The sequence below is a fragment of the Hydra vulgaris genome, chromosome 07, assembly GCF_038396675.1.
Source record: "Hydra vulgaris chromosome 07, alternate assembly HydraT2T_AEP".
NCBI classification, from domain to species: Eukaryota; Metazoa; Cnidaria; class Hydrozoa; order Anthoathecata; family Hydridae; genus Hydra; species Hydra vulgaris.
The window spans coordinates 2,578,809-2,602,500 of NC_088926.1; the positions used below are offsets into that span (position 1 = coordinate 2,578,809).

A 23,692-nucleotide genomic window follows, 5' to 3' on the forward strand; every position below is an offset into this window, starting at 1 on the left:
CCCATAGAAGACGAAGTGCCCCATGTTTTTGTTTATAAGCAATACAGTTAAACGAATGGAATTGCATTTATAATTTAAAAAAAAACTATATATAAACAAACAATAGCTTTTAGCATTTCATTTTTTAAATCTACTTATGTTTTTTGCTAGTAATAATAATACTATTATTTTATAATATCAAAAGAATAATTTTTAACATAATAATTAAAAAATATTTAACATAATATTATTATGTTAAATATTAACATTTATTAAAAACATATGTTTTTATTGATATATTTTTTTACAGATCTTAAAATGGTTAGAAATAGAATTAAAAAAACAAATAAAGTTGCTATACCAAGTGAAACAATGAAAGTAGCTGTTAATAAAGTTTTAGAAGGAACACAACTGAATGTTGTAGCACGTCAGTTTAACATAGATAGAATGACTTTAAAAAGATATTGTCGTAAAAAGAGGCGAAATCCAAATGAAGCTTTCAAGCCTAACTACAACAATAGACAAGTTTTTACAGCAGAAGATGAAAAAAGTTTATCAAGTTATTTACTAATTGCATCAAAAATGAACTATGGCCTTTCAACTAGGTCAATGCGATTATTGGCATATGAATTTGATTTAAAAATCAATACCCATCATCATGGATCAAAAATAAAATTGCAGGCATTGATTGGTTGCAAGGTTTTATGAAAAGACAACCAGAGTTGTCTCTACGAACACCTGAAGCAACGAGCTTCGCTCGATCAACAGCTTTTAACAAACACACTGTAAGAGAGTTTTTTCAAAATCTTAAAACGGTAAGAAATCGATATAAATATAATCCTAACTGTATATATAATGTTGATGAAACTGGTTTAACAACCGTTCAAAAGCCGGTAAAGGTTTTAGCTGGTAGAGGAAGCAAACAAGTTGGAAGAATCACATCTGCAGAACGAGGAACATTGGTAACTGCATGTTGTGCCTCTAATGCTATTGGAAATTCCATTCCTCCATTATTTATTTTTCCTAGGGTAAAGTTTCATGATTACATGATTAAGGAAGGACCTCCTAGATGTGTTGGATTTGCAAATCCTTCTGGTTGGATGAACTCAGAAATTTTCATAGAATGGATTAAACATTTAGTTAAATATTCAAACTGTTCTCAGGAATCTCCAGTTTTGTTACTTCTCGACAGTCATAAAAGTCATATTTCTGTTGAAGGCTTGGAGCTTGCAATTCAACACGGAATTACAATGATAAGTTTTCCTCCCCATTGCAGCCATAAATTGCAGCCATTAGATAGAACTGTTTTTGGACCATTGAAAAGGTTTTACAATTCTGCATGTGATAATTGGATGGTTTCAAACCCAAGACCGATGACCATTTATGATATTGTTTCAATAGTTCGAGAACCGTATACAAAAGCTTTCTCACCATCTAATATACAGACAGGATTTAGAGTAGATGGCATTGAGCCATTCAATTCTGAAATTTTCAAAGATGACGAATATTTACCATCATCAGTTACAGATAGAGCTGCTCCAGATACAGTTACTATCACTCCTGTCAACAACATGGAATCTGAAATGATACCAGCACATGTTAATCACATAGAGTCTGAAATAACTATAGTAAATATTGAAACAAGTATTTTAAACAAAGTGTCAACAAGTGTTGCTTCTATAATCTCACCTGAAGTTTTAAAACCTTACCCAAAAGCATCTGCCAGAAAAAAAAATGTTAAAAGTAGGCAGTTAAAAACAAGGATCTTGACTAATACTCCTGTCAGAAATGAAATTTGTTTGTCAAAAGAAAAGAAAATTTTGAAGCAAACCAAAAATCAACAAAAAGTCTCCACAAAAGATAAGAAAGAAACTAAGAATTACTTGCTTAGGAATAAAAAACAATGTAAACCAAAAGCTGCTTCACAACTTGACTTTCACAAATGATGAAATATTCTTAATCAAAATATTGTACTTTTAACAAGTTTTGTAAACTTAAAAGTTGTATTCTTATTTCAGTCTTTATATTTCAGTTCTTATAAATTTCAAGTTGTTGTAAAGTTTTAAACGTATATAAAGCGGGTAGCTTATAGCTGCTGTGATTTATACATTTTTTAATTAAAAATTAGACTAATGGGTTTAACTGCTATATTTAAAAAATAATTAAAAAATTTATGTGTATTATATGTTATACAATATTACCCTTTGACTAAATTATTTACGAGATTTAGTTATAGAAGTGTTAAACGTTTAGATAATATTACGCATATAAGATCAATGTGCCCCAAGTCGGAGATCATAGTACCCCATAGTTTGGGGTACATTGATCTTTTGAGAGGGTTGTTTAAAAGTTAAAATTATTCATGTTTATCATTTTTTTAAATAAAAGTATTTATATATTCCAAAAGCCAGATAGTTCTACATGTGTTTCGTAGTTAATAAGTTTTTACATCTCAGGTTCTGCGCAATTTTCAAAACACTGCTACGGCGATATGTATATATATATATATATATATATATATATATATATATATATATATATATATATATATATATATATATATATATAAACATATATATATATATATATAAACATATATATATATATAAACATATATATATATATATATATATATATGTATATATATATATATATATAAGTATTCATATATATGTAAATATATATATATATTTACATATATATGAATATTTTATATATACGAATATTTTATATATATATATATATATATATATATATATATATATATATATATATATATATATATGTTTATATATATATATATATATGTTTATATATATATATATATATATGTATATATATATGTATATATATATGTATATATATATATATATGTATATATATATATATATATATATATATAAATATATATGTATACATATATACATATATATATTTATATTTATATATATATATATATACATGTATATATATACATATATATATATATATATATATATATATATATATATATATATATATATATATATATATGCATATATATATTTATACCTATATTTATATATATATATAAATATGTATATATGAATGTATATCTATTTAAAAAAATATATATGTATGTGTGTGTGTGTATATATACATATATATCTATATATTTATACATATATATATATATATATATATGTATATATATATATTTATATATATATATATATTTATATATACACATGTATATATACATATATATCTATATATTTATATATATATATATAAGTATATATATATATTTAAATATATATATATATATATATATTTATATATACATATGTATATATATATATATATATATATATATATATATATATATATATATATATATATATATATATATATTTACATGTTAATATATATACACATATATATTTATATATGTATACACACACATAAAATGTTGACCATGCTGTATTTCGCTATCAATATTTCGTGGCGAATCCTTTGTTGTCGATCACAGCCTTGCATCTTCGAGGCATTGGTTCGATCAGGTGATAAATGAAACTTTGTGGAATCACTGCCCAGGCCTTTTGGATTTGTTCAAACACTTGATCCTTATTACGAACACCTTCACGATTAATTCTGCGGTTAACGATCTCCCTCAGGTTCTCGTTTGGGTTGAGATCCGGAGATTGAGGCGGCCAATCCTTGACCGATAGGTGGTTGTCTTGAAACCACTGCTTGACTACTTTTGCAGTGTGTTTCGGATCATTGTCTTGCTGAAACACCCATTTTATTGGCATATTCCATTCAGCATGAGGTAACATAACATCTTTCAGGATATTTTTATACATGAGACGGTCCACTAATCCATCGTTTCGATGTATTGGACCTAGACCATTAGCAGAAAAACACCCCCAGACCATTACATTGCCTCCACCATGCTTCACGGTCTTATGGCAGTAACGTAAATCGAGGCGTTTTCCGGCCGGTCGACGTACACGGCAAATGCCATTGCTCCTAATGATGTTGAACTTCGATTCATCACTGAACAGGACAGTTCGCCATTTCTGCACATTCCAGTCAATATGAGATGTAGCAAACAGGAGTCTTTTCTTCTGGTTTTTTAGTGAAATCAGCGGTTTCTTTGCAGGGCGTCGAGAAAACAATCCGGCGTCAACAGCACGTCGTCTGATTGTTCGGTCCGATACAGGCAGCTCTAATTGCTTTTGTATCTTGACTGATAATATCCAGGGATCCTTTTTGATGGATCTGACGATCATAGAATCCTCTCTAGAAGTGGTGGAACGCGGTCTTTCACCTTTGTTATCTGCTGCCAACTTCCCCGTAGAACGATATTTGGAACATAGTCTTGATACGGTCCATTTTTTCACACGATATTTATCACAAATACTTTTTCGTGACATTCCACTTACGTAATTGCCATAAATTTTCTTTCTTAGTTCCAATCCAAGACTGTCGGGAGCCATTTTTGCACTTGAAGTCATAAAAATAATAAAAATAAATAATCACGCTTCTCAAGGCTTACCGTGTTACATTTACCTTGTGATGATACAATAATGCTCTGTGGAACACAACGTCTTGGTTGGATGTGGACTGTATTGATGTAATGAAACACTTGTTGTATTTCACTTCTTGTATTGATGTTCTTCGATAAAACACTTTGATAAAACTCACTTCGATAAACAGTCTTGATAATACTGATTGGTTGACTTTCATATACTGACTGAATTACATGTCGATTTACACGTCTCTTAATGGTAAAATGAACCTGTGTGAACCTGTTCTGGAAGATTCTAGATGCTTCTTTTCGATGCTTCTGGAAGCTTCTGGATGCGTCTGAATGCTTCTGAATGTTTCTGGATATTTCTGGATGCTACTGAATGCTTCCAGATGCTTCTTCTGGAAAGTTCTGGAAGCTTCTGGAATCTTCTGGAAGCTTCTGGAAACTCCTGGATTCTTCCTTTAATTATTAAAAAACTTCCGTGACGTTGACACGGACCAGACTTAAGAAAATGAAACAAACTAAAAAAGTTGCACTTGTTTTGTCCGCTGCAAAATAGCACTTGTCAACAAAATTCTGCCTGTGTGATGTCACCTGTCAGCTGATTGCTCATGTCATGGCATGCTATGACTCCAGACTCCTGAACTGTTTGCTGTGGTAGTGTAGTTCGTTTCGTTCTGAAGACATGTAAAATTAGAAGCACTTTTTAGCTTTGTTCGATGGTGGTTGCAAATGTTTTGTCCAAATCTGTATAAATATATATATCTAGATATAGATATATATATATATATATATATATATGTATCTATATATATTAATTTATATATAAATATATATATATATATATAGACATATATATTTATATATATTTATGTATAAGCATATATATATATACATATATATATATATATATATATATATATATATATATATATATATATATATATATATGTATATAAATATATATATATATATGTATACATATATACATATATATATTTATATTTATATAAATATATATATGTATATATGTATACATATATCCCAGCATTGTGGATGGATTTGAAAGAAGCACAGCGCATACATAGACACAAACAAAGCAAGCAGCATTCTGATGCAGTTCAGTGATGTTTTGAAAAAGTTACATTAAAAGTAAAAATTGAAATTAATTCAAAACTGCAGTTGGAGGATGAAAAGCGTTACTGGAGGTAAGTTGTGAGAAGAGTTGTTGAATGCTTGAAGTTTTTGTGCAGTTGAGGTCTAGCTCTTAGAGGTGATTCAGAAGAAATTGTTGACTTCAGTAATGGAAATTTTCTCGGGGCCTTAGAGTTCTTAGCAAAATTTGATCCATTCTTTGCTAAACACTTAGAAAGCCGAGGAAACCAGGGCAGAGGAAAAGTTTCATACATTTCATCAACAAGTTATGTTCCCGCCCGCCAAGACCCTTAATTCGGCCTTGGGGATGTTCAGAAAAAAAATTTTAGAATTTTAAAAACCAAGATTTGAAGTAAATATGTTTAAACTTGTTTACAAAAAATTTTAGCACCATCGAACCACTCTTTTTTTGCCCTTAAAGCACATGTTTGGGAAAAAAAGGACCCAAAATTGACCAGCAACGGATTACTTTAAGTGTCTTGAAGGCAAGGCTAGCATAGATATTTGTAATAAATTTTTTTAAGGTTTAGACATATATCTATATTTTTGAATAAAAGTGTATGGTTTTTTTCTTTCTTCTCTAAAAACAGTATAACTTACTTTTTAAATCGGCAAAAAACGTTTATTATGTTATGCGACGTTGTTTTTATTTAACAATTCAATTCAATCTTTGTTTTTTAGATTTATAATATAGTTTGCAAATGTATACACATTCAAATTAAGAATAACACATTTTATGTATGTTTATACCATAACCAAACAAAAAAATATGTTTTTAACTTACAACTACAATATTTGTAATTTTATAAGTAACAATATGAAACAGAAATTAAGACATAATGTGTTGCAATATCTCATTTAAGAAGTGAAATAAAACTATATAAAAGATTGCAAATACTTAAATAATATATTAAGTATTTTTCAGGCTTTTATAATATTTACAAATATATTCTTAGATTAATGATAACGATAAACACTAAACATGCAATAAATATGTATAAAAGAAACGAAAGGTGCGAGTGTGAAAACAAATTTAAGTTAAGATCTAATAAAAAAAAGAAATTGTTTATTATAAAGCAGCTAAACCAGAAATTACAGGTAGTTTCTAATTTGTAAGAGACTTGAGTAATTCAATGTATATTATATATTTAAGATAGAGAGTGATCTAAATTATCTCATTAAAATATAATGAACAAAAACAAATATGCATTTAGATATTTTACTTCCAACAGTCATGGATATTCTACATCATCTAGCATACCTGCAATCTATACTTCCTTACATCAGTTTGGTTACGTGCTTTCTTCTTTAATATTTTGAAAATTGTGAAAATTTGGATTGTAACTGTATTTTAGCTAAGGTTAAGAAACCCTGGATAAAAGTGGGGTTTGAAGTTATTAGTGACACTCAACTATTCAAAAATCTTATTAAACTTGACAAGCAGTATTCTAATTTAAAAAAAAACGAAAAAAGTGGCTCTTCTAAAGATTAAACAAATTAGAAAAACATCGAGAATTACTTAAAAATATTTTTTGGGTATGCAAGCCAGATTTGAAGAACATTATTCGGACCGACAAAAAAAGGTCTGACAAGGATAAGCTTGAAGACATGATGTTTTTGGAAGATCAGGAAGAAGAAAGAAAGTTTATTCTTAAGACAGAAGATAAGAATTTTAATAGAAAGGTAAAACTTTACAATTAACAGTATTAAGGGATATTTTTCGTATAAAACATTTCGTTATAGTTTATATTATTTTATGCTTGTAGACAGCAGTGAGTATTAGAAAGAAAAATAGAACGAAAGATGTGCGATCAGCAAAGCCTAGTTATGAAATTAAACTCAATTCTGATTTAAGTTCTAATTCATCTTATGATTCTGATTTTAAGTCTAGTAACTATTATCATAAAGAGCCATCTCAATCTAACTGTACAGTAACTGCAGAAATTCCAACAGATGTGTATGCTGGGAACGTTGCCCTAATGGCTACGTTAAGTGATGCTTTGCAAAAAGTGACAAGTGCCATTTTAACTGCAGCTGGTGTTGAACTTACAGATATAAGTTCCACACAGTAAATCAACAGTCTTTAAAAAAAAAAGTTCATCGCAGTAAATCAACAGTCTTTAAAAAAATGAAATTAGCAAATGAAAATATGTCAACCTTAGCAAAAGAGCAAAAGATGTCAAAAATGTTATAGAAGCTTTTGCTTATCCATGCGTTATACATTTTGATGGAAAAACTCTTTATGAAATTAATGCAGGAAAAAAGTTCAAGGTTGACAGGCTGGCAGTTCTTGTGAACATTTGACGGTTGGATGCACCTACAAGATGTTCCTTCTTTATCTTACTCTTCTGGTGAGGATCAATATACAAGTATTATGAAACTACTAAAGGAATATAAACTTGAAATAAAAGTAGGAGGTCTTTGTTTTGATACAACTGCGAGCAATACCGGGATCAAAAATGGTTCAATCATAAAAATATCCAACAATTTAAATAAGTATCTTTTAAAATTAGTATGCAAGCATCACATAACAGAATTAAAAAAGGTGCATTTTTGGAAACATACAACAAATGAGTTGACTACAGGAGCAGAAAACTTATTTTTTCAAAAATTTAAGAGCCTACTTAAACATCCTAATTTTAGTTATCTGTGCAAGTTTAACTTGAAGAAGATGATTTAGTATAATAAAAAGGCTGCTGAAGATACTATGAATTTTTGCAAAACATGTATAGAAAGAAAGGGGAGGAGAAGATAAACGTGAAGACAGAAAAGAGCTGGCTGAATTAGTTGTGACTTATCTATCACCTTCTGTTTATAAGATTAGAAAAACTGGAGCTATATGATGCCCGTTTTCTTTGTAAAGCATTTTAATATCTGAAAAAAAAGCTTTTGTTTTCTCAAATTGACTTCGTTCAAAAAACAGCGATCTCAAAAAAGAAATCAAGCTTATCGCGGAGCTTGTGGTCTGTTTTTATGCTTAGTGGTTTTTAGAATTGAGTATTATGTCAAAGGCCCCCAAATTAGATATTAAATCTATCCGTTAGATACTTCAATTTAAAATTATTTGTTGAAATCCAAATGCATTTGATGCTGTGCTTGATTTGGTTTACAAGCACACTTGGTACTTGGAATCAACTTTGATTCCGCTAGCTCTGTTGGATGAGGATTTGCCTTTACATGAAAAACAAAAAATTACAGCTGCAATTCTTTAATTTAAAATTCCTGAGGCTGAACACTTTAAAAATAAAAACAAAGAAAAGAAAGACAACAGAAAAGAGATAGAAAAAAATGCTAGCACTGAGAAAGATCCACCAAGCCCCTTTGGTAGATGAGTTTTCTTATCTTATGTTTAGTTTTAGTGGTTTAACTGAAGAGAGAATGAAAGAATGCCTTTCACTTCCAACGCAATACTGGCATACACAGCCTTCGTTTAAAATTTTGAAGGTTATGCAAATGGCCTTATTGTTTTCAATGACCATTCGGAAAGAGCCGTCAGCATAATGCAGCAATATGTCCATCGTTAAAACAACGAAGAGGAAAAGCAGAACAGATTGATATCAGTTGATAGAGTTTGCTCTGCTTTCATGATCTCTAGAAAAAGCTCCATCAGTCTTACCAAAAAAGGAGTATCTGATAGTCTTTCCTCCTTAGCGAAGAAATAAAATACGAACAAAAAATAAGATTAATTAGATAAACTATAGAAGAAACTTCTACAAAATCTTTTTAATAATTTAAAATAAAAATTTTTTTCGATTTGATAAGTAATATTGAATCGTGATATGCAAAAACCGCATATGTTACAAAATCAACATTTTCGGTAAATTGGAAAAAATCTTTTTATTTCTTAAGTGTTAATGATTTATTGTTATAGACCACTTGAAAACTGAGTATTTTCTAATAATGTAAGGTACAGTACTTTAAAAATCAAACGTGTGCCGAAGTACTACTTTGGCACATGTTTGATTTTTTCAGAATATCATTGATACTGCACATAAGAAACATTTTTCGCAATAAAATCTCCAAATTTTGCAAAAAAGTAAAAAAATAAAAAAGCGAAGTGTGGTTTTTGAAGACAAATTAAAAAATTTTAGTCTTACTAAAGAAGTATTTTAACTAAAACTCAACTTAAGGAGTATTTTAGTTTATTCTGATAAAAATATTACAAATAATAAACGTAAAAAAAAAAGAGTAATTCTATTCTTATTTTAAATGTATACATTTGCAAGCTATATTGTAAATCTAAATAACAAAGATTTAATTTAATTGTTAAACAGGTCATAAAAACAACACAGCACCACGTAATAAACGTTTTCTAGCCGATTTAAAATGTAAGTTATACTGCTTTTTCAGAAGAAAGAAAAAAACCATACTTTTTTAATCAAAAATAAAGATATTTATCTGAATCCTAAAAAAAAAAATTTTTATAAACATTTATGCTAGCCTTGCCCTCATTGGTACTGAAAGGTGGGTTGTACCAGATTATGTTTCGCTTGTGATTTTTGAATGAGATCTGTTTTTTATTTGAATGGTAGGCGAATTTGCAGATAAAACCTGATTTAAATAATGCATCTTGATAAGGAGGAATGGATTGTTTTTGTAAACTTTTTTTAAAATATTAGCTAATATTTTGTTTTTTCTTAGCGACGTTAAGATCCCACAACACAGTATTTTGTAATTTTAGCGGGTTTTTTTGTTTTGTTTTTGAATTTGTATTCAATGGCTGATGATTGCATGAAACTTAAATGGCTGATGATAGGCATGAAACTTAAAGTACCATAGAAAAAGTTGTTTTTTCTTCGTTAATATATATGTATATCGCTCTATTTGAAGTATCTTTTTAATATTGAGCACTCTTTTACGACTATGAGTTTTGTTTTATTATTATAATACAAAACAGCCTTAAATATCAATATATATATATATATATATATATATATATATATATATATATATATATATATATATATATATATATATATATATATATGTATATATATATATATATATGTATATACATTATATATATATATTTGTATATATATATATATATATATATATATATATATATATATATATATATATATATATATATATATATATATATATATATATATATATATATATATATATATATATATGCGTATATATGTAAATATATATATTTATATATATTTACAAATATATATATATATATATATATATATATATATATGCGTAAATATGTAAATATATATATTTATATATATATTTACATATATACATATATATATACAGTGTTGAGTATTTTAAAAAGTATTTTAAATGAAAGTATTTAATATACTATTTAAAATACTTTCGTATTATTTTTATCTTTATTTGAAATACTTTTACTAATTAGTATTTTCAATTTTATTTCAAATACAATTTAAGGCAATTTTTTATTTTGTTTAAAAACACAAAATACAAAATACTTTTCCACCAACAGCAAATTAATTAAAGCTTGGTTTCCAAAAGTTCCTTAGCTGGATTGTGCTGCTTTTGACCACCCTTGATAATGGTATCTATTAATTTGTTATTTAGTTACTATGATTAAAATGGAACCAATCTACCAAAAATCCCAAAATGGCGAAAGAGGAGAGGGAAACGACTGAAATTGTAGAAAAAGAAAATGCTGAGAGTGAACAAGCCGTTCCTGCTGAACTTGATAGAAAATTTTTCAAAGTTATATCTAAAACTAAAACTACAGGAGATGTTAAAATTATTGCACAGTGTATGTTATGTGTTGGCGAAAAAAACTTACAGTGGTTCACTGAAAGCAACTTCTAGTTTTACTCAACATCTTCAGGTATGTATATAAACTACAAAAACACTATATTATATTGTGATTTTATGTTTGTTATATAATAACCAGTAATCATTACTCATTAGTCATTAGATAGAAATATTATAATTTAGTTTCAATATAATATTATGAGGCACGTGTACATTAGGGCATGCCAAAAAAAAAATTTTTGGTCGCGCTTTAAAAACCTATTCTATACATAAAAATAAGCAAAAATATGAATTTTCATTGTTCTATCTCAATTCTAGGTGCCAGAAGATGAAATCAAGATTTTACGAAAATACGCAAAGTATGATGAAATTACATGAAGGATGGCAAAATAACAAGATTGCACCATTTTGTGTTTAGTTTAAGATTACAATCACTACATGACATATCTATTATAAACTGTTAATAATTTTTTATAGCTTAATAGTTAAAAATAGTTAAAATAACATTAACTTTTTCAAAAGAAATGGGTCCAAAAAAGAAAAATAATGTCCATGTAAGTGAAAGTGTCAAACGACCATTATATCTGTTAACTAACCCAATTTCACAGATACCAAATACACAGCTTCCAACCAATGGTAGTATTTTAAGATATTATCAATATTTAATTTCAAGTAAAAAGAAAAGATTTATTAAAACACAAATTAACATGGCCTGTAAGAAGCAAAAAGGAACAAGGAACTTGGTGTGCAAAAGTAAGACATAACTGTAAAACATAAACATTTTTATTCCTAGATTAAAGAGGACTAAATAATTATTTTTTCAGGTGCAATAAATGTTAAATAAATAAAATATTTTTTAAAAATATAAATTAGGTAGAGATTTTTGTGACCTTGAGACGCAATCAGACTGCTTGATTAGACAAATAGTCAACATTTGGACCAAACCAGGATTTCAAGCATACATCATTTCAGAATATTCAATTCTTGACAAACTTCAAGCTCTACACAAGAAGTATCAACTTTTGAAAAAACGTGTTACCCTGAAAGATACCAAAGATACTAGAGAAAATATTAAGAATGAATTCATTTCAACAATGGAACAGTTGTTTGACATAGGCAAAGATAACTTAGAGCGACTGATGAGAAGTGACAAAATAACACCAAGAACACAAGCTGCTATTGAAGAAGACCTAAATTTCTATCTAGACCAGAAAACAGACAGGTAAGAGTATCAATTATATTGTAGCCTTTTTGTAAATTTCTCTATATTAATCAAATTGTTAGTAGCGCAGCTACTTTATGTAGGGCTTTCAGTCTGTCTGTCTTTCAGCTATCCATCTGTCTGTCCATCAGAGTAAGTTATTGCATTCTAATGTTATACATTTTTGTTTTAGGAAGTGGTTTATTTCTAAGCCAGATAAAGAGCTAGCTACCATCATTGAGAAACGACTAGAAAGGTATAAAAGACAAGAACAAATGAGAATGAAGTACCTAGAGGAGAAAGAAAGATGCAAATCAGCTCCCCCACCACTTGATGAAAGTGATGAAAACTTGACGCCAACTAAGAAAAGGTAAAACAAGTGTCATAATTACTTTAAAACTGTTAAAAAACTTACTTCTTAAAAATGAAATCCTAACTTATTTATGTAAACATTTTAGATACAAGTCTGGTCCAGCCAATTTGGATATGTTTGACTCAACTTTGACAGATCCAGATTTTGCTGTAGAAGAAGACTCATTCGAAGGTAGTGATGATGACTTTGAATATGGTGCTGCTCATAATAAAACCCCAAAAGTCTTACCTAAAGGCTCAATGCAAGTAAATAAAAAGATTACAAGAGAAGAATTGATGGCAGTAACTACACCTATTTGTGCTAGAGGGTTAATCAGCATTGAATTACAAACCTGGCTGTTGTCGTCTGTTGTTAATTATCTGGGAGGAGATGTTAATCAGATGGGCATTTCTAAATCTAGTATTTCAAGAGAAAGAGCGAAAGTAATTGAACATCAAGGTAATTTTTAAAGGGACACCTAAAGAAAAAGTCTTTTATGCCAACTTTTTGCCAGTCAAAATTAAGTTTTTTTTTTCAAATCAAAAAGTTTTTCTTCAGATGCCATATTTCTTATCCCTGATTTTCTAATGTAAGTCTATTATAAATGAAAGTTATGATTAAAATCTTACTATACCTTTAAAGAGTGGAATATTTACCTAAAAATAAACCATCATAACAATAATATATTGTGTTAAAAATGATCTTTATTTAGGCAATACCATCAGAGAAAATTACAGAGAGACAATGGCTGGAAAACATCTTGTTCTCCACTTTGATGGCAAGCTGTTAAAACATTTAGATGAAAATACCTTGCAATCTGTTGTAAGAGATAGAGTTGCTGTCAGTGTTACTAGTCCTGAATTTGAGAATAAAAACGATCTCTTACTTGGTGTTTTACCTGCAGAGTCTGGAAAAGCTGTTGATGAAACAGAAATTATTCACAACTTACTTGAGTCCTTTGAAATATGCAATGAAATTTTCGCAATTGTTGCAGATACTACCAATGTTAACACAGGAGCCCATGGAGGAATTATAACCAGGTTGTGCTATATTTTGGGAAAACCTGTTCTCTGGCTATTATGCAGACATCACATGTTTGAAATAGCAATACATAAGGCAATTGTAATTGTCCTTGGACCTACTGCTGCACCAGATAGACGGTTCTATAAAAATTTCAAGAAGGACTGGGAAGTATATCACGCCATAATTCAAAAAGCTAACCTGTCTGAGTTTAAGAAATTTGATGAGAAGAAGCTGGAAGTTGGATCTGAACTTCATAAACTTTACCTGGAAGCTCAGGAATATCTGAAGTTTGCTCTTAATCACGAAGTGTTTCCAAGAGATGATTATAATCATCTAGTTAAGTATGCTGCTTTTTATTTAAATGTCTCATCACCAAAGCTGAATGGTTTTAAAATTTATCAACCAGGAGCCAATCACAATGCTCGTTTCATGGCTGACAGTCTTTACAATTTAGCTATTGTTATGACATCAGGTATAATAGATTTTCTGCCTAAAGATCAGTTACCTCACCTGGAAAAGTCAGCTTTTATATGTACAGTTTTTTATGCTCCATGGTATTTACGTTCATACAAAGCAGAATATGCTGTTAAGAATGATTTCCTGTCATTCAAGTCAGCTTATGTTATACAACAAGAGTTTGATGTCAAAATTGGCAATGCTTTTCTGAAATTTTTTCAGCAACACTCTTGGAACCTTGCCCCAAAGGTTGCTGTGTTAATACTGGCAGATCCAGATTTTGAAGAGAAGCTTGCAGTTCTAGACAAGCTGTTGACCTTTGAGGTACCAGATATCAACACTATTCCCAATGGTAAACCTGATGCTGTCCTAGTTTTACCAACCTCTGAGGTAACAGAGTTATTACAGAGGAAAGTTGGGCTCTTTTCATTGTTCTAGGCATACAGGACGAAATTCCTACCTGGAAAACAGGTTTAGCTGCTGGAAAGCTGGAGGAAAATGATTCCTATATATCATTTTGTGAGTTTGTAAAATCTCTAAATGTTACAAATGACCCAGCAGAGCGGAATATCAATCTTATACAAAGATATATCAGTAGCACATTAAAGGAGGACAAAAAACAAGATATACTGCTAGTTGTCAGAGAGCACAGGGCATTAATATCATTAGAAGCTGACCAAAGTGCACTGGCCAAATTGTAAAATATCTGTTATAGTAACAATATTAGATTTTAAACTAAAAAATACCTTTCCTAACTTTTTTATTTCTTTATTTTCAAAAAGAATATTTTTTTTCAGAAAAAAACAACGATTTCTCGTATTTGCGTAAAAACCTAAAATCATCTTCCAGCACTAAATATGGTCCTAGAGAGTTCAAATTTGGTTTATATACTTCTTTTTATGTATAGAACAGGTATTTATACCGCGACCTTTTATTTTCTGAAAATCGTGATATTTTGGCATGCCCTAGTGTACATTTACTGAAAAAGAAAGAGACCAGACCAAATACAATTTATTGATTAATGTGGTATGGTATAAATATAAATATTAAATAAAATCATTCAATTTAACAAACAAAGCAATCAATGAATAAAATATGTAATAAATCATTCTCATTCAAAGTCATAGTAGTTACAGCCAGTCAATTAGTCAAAGAAAAATCATTGAAAGTTCAACAAAACGGTTAAACCACGCACTAAACAGTAAAAACGATAAACACATAAAGCAACACAGACAAACACTAATGCTATAACATAACACAAATAAATGCAATAATCTCGGTTGATTAACTGTTGTTGTTGCAGAATGCTGATGGCAAAAAGCGAATCGATGAATACAAGCAGCACAAGGTTTCAGATGCAAAATAACGTAAGCGCTCGGTAGCTGAGATGGAATCTGGAGTTGGAGGTGGACCATCTGCCGAATCTGGACCTGATTCTAAGAAGTTGAAACAAATGCACATTATGCCTCGAAATCAAACATCCATTTCACAGGATGAAGTTGACAAGCTTATTGCTGACTACGTTGTGCAGGAAATGCCCCCCTTGATCACAGTGGAAAAACCGACGTTCAAAAATTTGATCCACGGACTCAATCGCAATGTCAGTATACCTTGTCGCAAAACATTAGGCAAGCGATTAAACGCCCGTTTGCAAAAAATGCGTGATGATAAAAGAACAGTCTTCAGTAAAGTACCATTTGTTTGTACAACAGCTGACATTCGGTCAGTGAAACGAAAGAGCTACTTAGGAATGACAGATCACTATATTGATATTAGTACTGAATGCTCAGTATTACGCCATATCTGTTGCTCTTTCCTGTCAACGTTTTGTTGAAAGTCATACTTACGACTCAGTGGCTGCAGTGATCTCAAAAATTCATAATAATTATGGGTTACACGTGGAAAAAATTACAGCAGCCGTAACAGATAATGCCTCTAACTTCGGCAAAGCCTTCCGAGAACATTTTGCAGACACTAGCAGTACTGCATCTGGTTCAGGGATCTCTGCAACTGCTGAAGAACAAGTTCAGGAAACAGGAACTCGTGATGATGATGAAGCAAAAAATTCAGACAATGATGTTGAAATAGCGGACATGACTGCAGTCCTAAATTTACCAGTTAGCGAAAGCACGGATGCTGATACTGAAGCTGTTCTGCCTAACCATGAAGGTTGCAATAGTCACTCTATGAGCCTCACATCAACTACTGATGCAGATAAAGCATGTGATTCTGATGCTAATTTCAAACATCTTCATCGAGCTGCATTGGATAAGTGTACCAGCATTTGGAATTTTCTTTGAAGAAGTTCCAAGGCATCGGATGCTGTGAAAAAAATCATCGCAAAGGCAATACTGATACCTGTCCCTATACAATGGAACTCCCGGTATGATGCATTGAAATTCATTCTCCAGTTGCAAGATAAGCTTCGCGAAATATGCGACAATTTGAAGTTGCCAAAGTTCAAAATGCAGGAGTTAAAATGTCTAGAAAAGTATGTAATGATAATGGCTCCTAATTGCTGTTGCCATTGACAGGCAGACAAGGTGACAATGTGTACTTTGGCGATGTATTTACGACGCTGCATACCGTACAGCAGAAATTGGAGGACCTGCAGCAGAAATTACTGAAGCATGCAAAAAAATTTGCAGAATCTATGCTTAAAAGCTTGAAAACAAGATTTGAGGATCATCTATCATTTTCTGAACATAATGCTAGCAGGATAATTACAGCAGTATAGCATCCCTACTTCAAAATAAGAAGGGTTCCGGATAATAAAAAAGATTTCTGTCGTGATTACTTCGTTCGTGCAGCTAAGTCTCAGCAGCATCAGTTGTTGGACAAAGCTAATACTACTTCTGACCCTGACCCACTTCAAGGTGCTCAATCTGCTGGTGGCAGTGGCATGAGTGATGATTTTTTCGTTTAGCGAAATTAACATTCCAGAACAAACAACAGCCAACAACGAATGTTTATCGTAGTTAAGCAACTCTGGTAGGGATTTTAAAATCTTGGCAAAATATGAAGTTATAAAACACGTATTTGTGAGATACAATACGACCTTACCTTTGTCTGCACTTTTTGAGCGGTTATTTAGAACCGCTGGACAAGTTCAGACGCCACGAAGGAACTGTCCTAGTGATGCAACATTCAAAAAACTGTTACTTTTAAAGGCCAATAAATATTGATTTAAAGGTTAAATTATGTCAATAAAGTTGTGGTGTACGATTCGAGACGGTACGATTCCAGTATTTTGTATTTAAAATAGTTTTATAAAGAATTTTTATTTGAAATACTTTCCTTTTGTATATATATATATATATATATATATATATATATATATATATATATATATATATATATATATATATATATATATATATATATATATATATATATATATATATATATATATATATATATATATATATATATATATATATATATATATATATATATATATATATATTACATATATATATATATATAAAGCCGGAACCAGCTTTTTTTTGTCTTTGAGATAGCTAACTTCCAGACATGGAGCAAACGCCAAACATTTATATGTTTATACTTATGTCAAATAAGGATGCTTTGCAAAAAATTTGCGATGATTGGGGGCTGGGAACAAAAAATCCCCAAACTTTTGCCACCTTTCTTCTGCCCCTAATGTGAGAGCAACAAGTTGATGAAATATTTTTTGTACTGTTTTTAACTAGACTAATATTCATCGATAATTTTTGAATTTCATAGTATTATATTTAATATATATAATTCTATGAAATTCAAAAATTATATTATTAATACATATAAAATATTATATGTATTATATTGAATTTCATAGTATTATATATATATAATACTATGAAATTCAAAAATTAAATTATTAATACATATAAAATATTTTAGCTTTCAAAAATTATGACCATATAAAGTTTAAACCCCCCCTCAATTTGAGGGGGTTATAAAGTTTATATGGTCATTATTTTTGAATGCTGAAAGAAAATACTATGAAACTTAAAATTTATCGATGAATATAAGTCTAGTTGAGAGCAGTTCAAAAACATTTCATCAACTTGTTGCTCTCGCGTTTGGGGCAGGAGGGGGGCATAAAATTTGGAGCTTTATTGTTCCCAGCCCCCAATCATCGCAAATGTTTTGCAAAACATTCTTATTTGACATAAGTATAAACATATAAATGTTTGGCGTTTGCTCCATGTCTGGAAGTTAGCTATCTCAAAGACAAAAAAAAGCTGGTTCCGGCTTTATATATATATATATGTATATATATATATATATATATATATATATATATATATATATATATATATATATATATATATATATATATATATATATATATATATATACATATATATATATATATATATATATATATATATATATATATATATATATATATATATATATATATATATATATATATATATATTTGTATATAAACTAAAGAAGATATTGAAAATTATTTTTTTATTTGAGCGAAAAACATTTTTAAACAAACCTTGCATCTTGAATGGCATACTAAAACATAAAAATGTTAAAAAATCAAAAAATATCTTTGATAAAAATAAATTAAAATTATTTTGAAACGGAAAAAAATTAATTTTTTTTCCGAGTATATGTTTTAATATTTAAAAGTTTTGAAATCTACACTGAACATTTTTTAAAAGTTTAGAGAGAAAACTTATTTATTTTCATTTCTTCAAATACAGTTAGAAACAATTTACTAAGGGAAATAATTGGTGTTTAAGCAGTTGTTGGCAGTTAATGATGTTACAAATTTAAAAATGAACTTATAACATCGCTACTATTATAGAATGTCGGTAGTAAAGTCTGATATAGTGAGATCCGTGAGTGTAATAATTGTAATAATTCATTTTTGAGTTGCTTTAATGTATTTTTGCTTTTGTAGACATAATCTAGAAACTTTTTCTAGATAATGTCTACAAAAGGGTCCGCGGTATTTAATTGAATAGGAAGTTTATTTTAGATTTTATTTTGGAATAACAAAGTTGTTATCTGAAAATTTTGTGGAGTACTTATGGTTAATTTTATTAAAATAAGATGAAAAGATTTTTGAAGACAATCCAATTTTTGTTTAAATATAAACAATAAAACTTGGTGCAAATTGAGTTTATATGCATAAAAAAGTAAAGTAGAACATTCTTGTAGACTTTATCATAGTTTTACAGTAATGGTCCTCAATTTTCTCACAGTTTACTTATTGTTTTGATATCGTTACTGATCATCTTATTCTATACATTGGGTCCTCTTATAGTCATTAAGAACATTTTTGAATCAGAGTTTCGGTTCAAACATAGTTGTTACTTAAATATTTGATAAGGTAATTGTGCTTAATTTTATTAAACAATAATTGACGATGAAACATTTTGGAATTGTATTTTTATTAATATTATGCATAAAAATCATAATTTAATAAATGTTTATTCGGTAAACCTTAAGTTTATCGACACTTTTCACAATTGGCTATGCCATTTACGAGGGGTTTTGAATTGAAATGTATAATTTAGACAGTCTTCTTTTACATGACAAATCATCTACAACTTAAATCAATCAGAAAATAGTTTATTTCATTTGTTTGATTGTGATATCCAGTGGCCTACTATAATTACACAGCCCGGATACCTTGTTTTATGGATCAAAAAAATCAGAAGGGTAGCTTTTAGAACTTCTTAAGCGTCTTTTAAAGCTGTTTATTTAAATATTCATAATATGGTTAATACATGTATTAATTATGTTAATACATTCATAATATGGTTAATACATTCATAATATGGTTAATACAAATATTCATAATATGGTTAATATTCTGTAGTTTAGTACAAAAATGGATATAAAAAGAAAGAATCAAATTGATTTTATTCCTTAACAGCATCCACTTTTTGGATCTCCGGAAAATAGTCCCGACTTATTTAAACAGTGAGTAGCATTTTTCAATTAAAAGTTATGGACTAAAAATTCGTTGTTTGTGCTAAACATTTTGAAGAAAAATATTTAAATATTAGCGAAAGAGTAACATTAGTTTGGGATTTAAATCCTGTTCTAACTGCTTAACTGAAAAAATACCACTATTAATATATTCAACTACACCGAAAGTTAGAAAACCACCGTTTGCCTGTCATTCATTATATAATCAGGATAAATCCCGTATATCTATAGAAAAAGATAAAACTCATTATTTAAATTATTTAGATCATTTTAACCTTGAAGGGTATCTGCTTATAATATAACATGGCAAAAAGGGGAGACGGGTAGAGAATGGATACTTTGAATTTTCCTAAGTTGTTACAATTAGGGCAATGTTGTCTATAATTGATATGTTGGTAGACTACGCTTTTAGCTTAAAAATAGTTTGGTGACAGTTTCCCGCTAAAAACCAGATTTTATAGTAAAAAAACGATTTTTTGGTTCATTGATGTAAAATTCTCAATTTCAAGTGAATCATCCAGAGCGAAGTTATGAACTCTGACAGAGTTGGTGCAACTTTTTTTAGAACAAACAGTTACCTGTGGACGTTGGGAATGTAAGTATTTGTAGTCTATATATGAGTTTGTAACGATTCCCTTAATTTTTTCAATATACCCCTAATGGGGAGACTTTGGACATTGTCTTAAGTCTTCTCCGATGCTTTAATAAAATATAAATAACAACTTCCTACGGACAATTATTACATTTTTGTAAACTTTTATTTGCACAATCGTAAGGGTTGATTGATAGTAGCTACAGATACCCTGGAAAAAGAGGCAACTGCAAAAAAAGCAAGAATGGAAAAGAAGCTTACATAAAAGACAACCAAGAAGAAGATTCTACAGGGAAAAACTTCTAAAAAAGCAATCCTTCAAGAATCGTTGTCAGATGAATCAATAGACCGAAATATTTCAACTATTAAGAGTAAAAATAATCTTGATGACGATGGATTCATTGGCAGAAATGCTGGTACTATTGAGTGCCGGAAGGAAGGTTTATAATTGTAATAGTATATGGTATGATGTGGAAAACAGAAAAAAATGTAATGATATGATGTGGAAAACAGCAAAATCTTTAAAAAAAATGAAAGGTGGTTATGAAGTGGAGTTTTTCAAAAGGAAAATCCTATCCAATACATTTATAAGAACTAATGAAGAATTTACATTCATCGTCTATACCGATGTAGTGCGTGCATTGCAAGTTCGTACAGAAGACAAGAGGTCTTTTTTAAAGGGCATAATATATTTTAAGTGCAATTTGGATAAATACCGATTGCAATAATTTATAAATGAAAAATAAACCATCATTATTGAAATTTCGCATTCATTTGTTTGATGTCCATTATCTTCCCTATACATGTCCGATATACGTGTCCAAAGTCACTCCGCATGCGGTGTGACTTCGGACACTTGACTAGCATTTTTTAAATTGTTTTTAAACATTAAAAATTAAGAAATGTTAAGAAAGTTAAAATGTTGAAAGATACCTTAATCCTTAGTTATTAAATAAGCCCAAATAGAGTAAAAAGTCTCCCCGGTTTCCCCTAAATATTTTTAAAGTTAGAAATTATTCAACACTTAGGTACATTAGAAGTTATAGAAACAATTGTAGTTGGTGAACTTATGCATGTTTCATTGTTTTCTAAATCATCTAATGCTCTATTACCTCCATGGTTTCGAAATATTGGCTGTGTATTGGAAAGAAAGTGTGTTTGAAAATTTTCTAGCCTATATAAAAAATTATGTAGAAAAAAATAGTTTTTCAAATGGTTTAATGACTGAACTCAATGAAATAAAATAAAAAATCAGTTATTGGGCCTAATTTTTCATTAAATCTTTTACAATACTCCCTTAGCCAATATATATATATATATATATATATTAGCGCAGGCTTTTAAAGTTTTATCAGAACAGTTTCCTCTACCATCATTTAGTCTTTTAAAAAAAATTAATAAAGGTGGGGTAGAACCATTAAAATTTATAAAATGTTTATTAAACGAGATAAAATTGATAAATATGTTGTGCTACTGATGGATGAAATATATTTGCAGAAAGAAGCGCAATATCAAGGTGGTAGAATGATAGGAGTAGATAAAAAGGGAATTTTATATAAAGACGTAATATAATATATAATTTTATATAATGACCTTCATAACTGCTTCTTTGAAAATATAGTTTAACTTTGTTATAAACGCTATTCCAGAAGTAAAAATTAAGGGTAAATTGCTAGCTGACCATGTTGGCTCATCAACAATGCATTACATCTCTTCAAGAAAATCGTTTTCATTTTTATGTTTTCATATTTATAGTATAATTTCTGATAATCATTCTAATTATGTTTCTGCTTTTTCACATTTGATGCAAAACTATAAAAGCTATTAATCATATTAGTAGTTTTACTCATCCTACAAAAAAGATAGTATAACATATATTATTTTTTGACGCTGTCCATCTTCTCAAAAACATACGAAATAATTTACTAAATTCTAAACGTTTTATATTCCATGCTTTTTGATTTGATCAGTTTCATGATGTTATTGATGTAAATGCTGGTGAAATATAATGGAAGTTTCTTCATGATGTATATGATAAAGACCAATTACTTCAGTCAAATTTAAAAAAAAAGGTTTTAACATATCATATAAATCACCATATTCAGGAGATAATAAACAAAGTGTACCACTTGCTCTTGCAATATTTGTTCTTACAACTTTCTGCAGCTATTGAAAGTTATTTTCAAGATCGGACTGATGCCTAAAGCTTTTTAATGTTGATAAACATATGGTGGAAAATAAGTAACTATAAGCACAAATATAATAACAATTTTTGTATTGGAAATGCAGCTGTTTTGGGTGACATGAAACCTTAATTTTTGAGGAAATTAGTCAAATGGATTGAATATTAGCAATTATCTCAAGTTTAAAACTCTCAAAAGTTTACATTAAGTAAACAAACATCAGAAACTTTTTGGACCAATTTAAGATGCACAGCTTCGCTTATTGATTATTTAATTCAAGATGGGTATCATTATTTTTGAGTACCCCATTTGCGAACTAATCCATTAGAGCTAAAATTTTCAAAGTATTGTTAAATGAAGGGTGGCAATTTGGTTTGCGTGAACTTGAGACCTCTGAGTGCATATTAGCTTTGAAAACTTTACTTAAAGTATCAGTCAAAATCTGGGAGGAAGATTTTAGAAAAGAGAGTTTTAGTATATCTTTACTTAACCTATTTGATTATAAATTGCAAAATGTTTC

The 23,692-nt window shown here is 29.2% G+C and overlaps 2 protein-coding genes across 2 annotated transcripts in view; one reads left to right on the forward strand and one right to left on the reverse strand.

Moving 5' to 3' along the window:
- Positions 1 to 23,692, reverse strand: part of LOC136082231 (mucin-2-like) — a 123,307-nt gene that overhangs the window by 97,688 nt on the left and 1,927 nt on the right. The gene's annotated exons all lie outside the window — the stretch shown is intronic.
- On the forward strand, positions 12,649 to 14,005 carry LOC136082230 (uncharacterized). Its single transcript, XM_065800794.1, has 2 exons — positions 12,649 to 12,972; positions 13,061 to 14,005. Exons 1-2 carry the CDS (start codon positions 12,878 to 12,880, stop codon positions 13,422 to 13,424), a joined length of 459 nt encoding a protein of 152 aa, XP_065656866.1. The 5' UTR covers positions 12,649 to 12,877; the 3' UTR covers positions 13,425 to 14,005.

What these genes read in the sequence shown, in the direction of transcription:
- LOC136082230 (XM_065800794.1), top strand. Translation starts at nt 12,878, where the DNA reads ATGAGAATGAAGTACCTAGAGGAGAAAGAAAGATGCAAATCAGCTCCC. An exon ending in TTGACGCCAACTAAGAAAAG is followed by an intron (nt 12,973 to 13,060) that starts GTAAAACAAGTG and finishes TAAACATTTTAG; the next exon opens with ATACAAGTCTGGTCCAGCCA.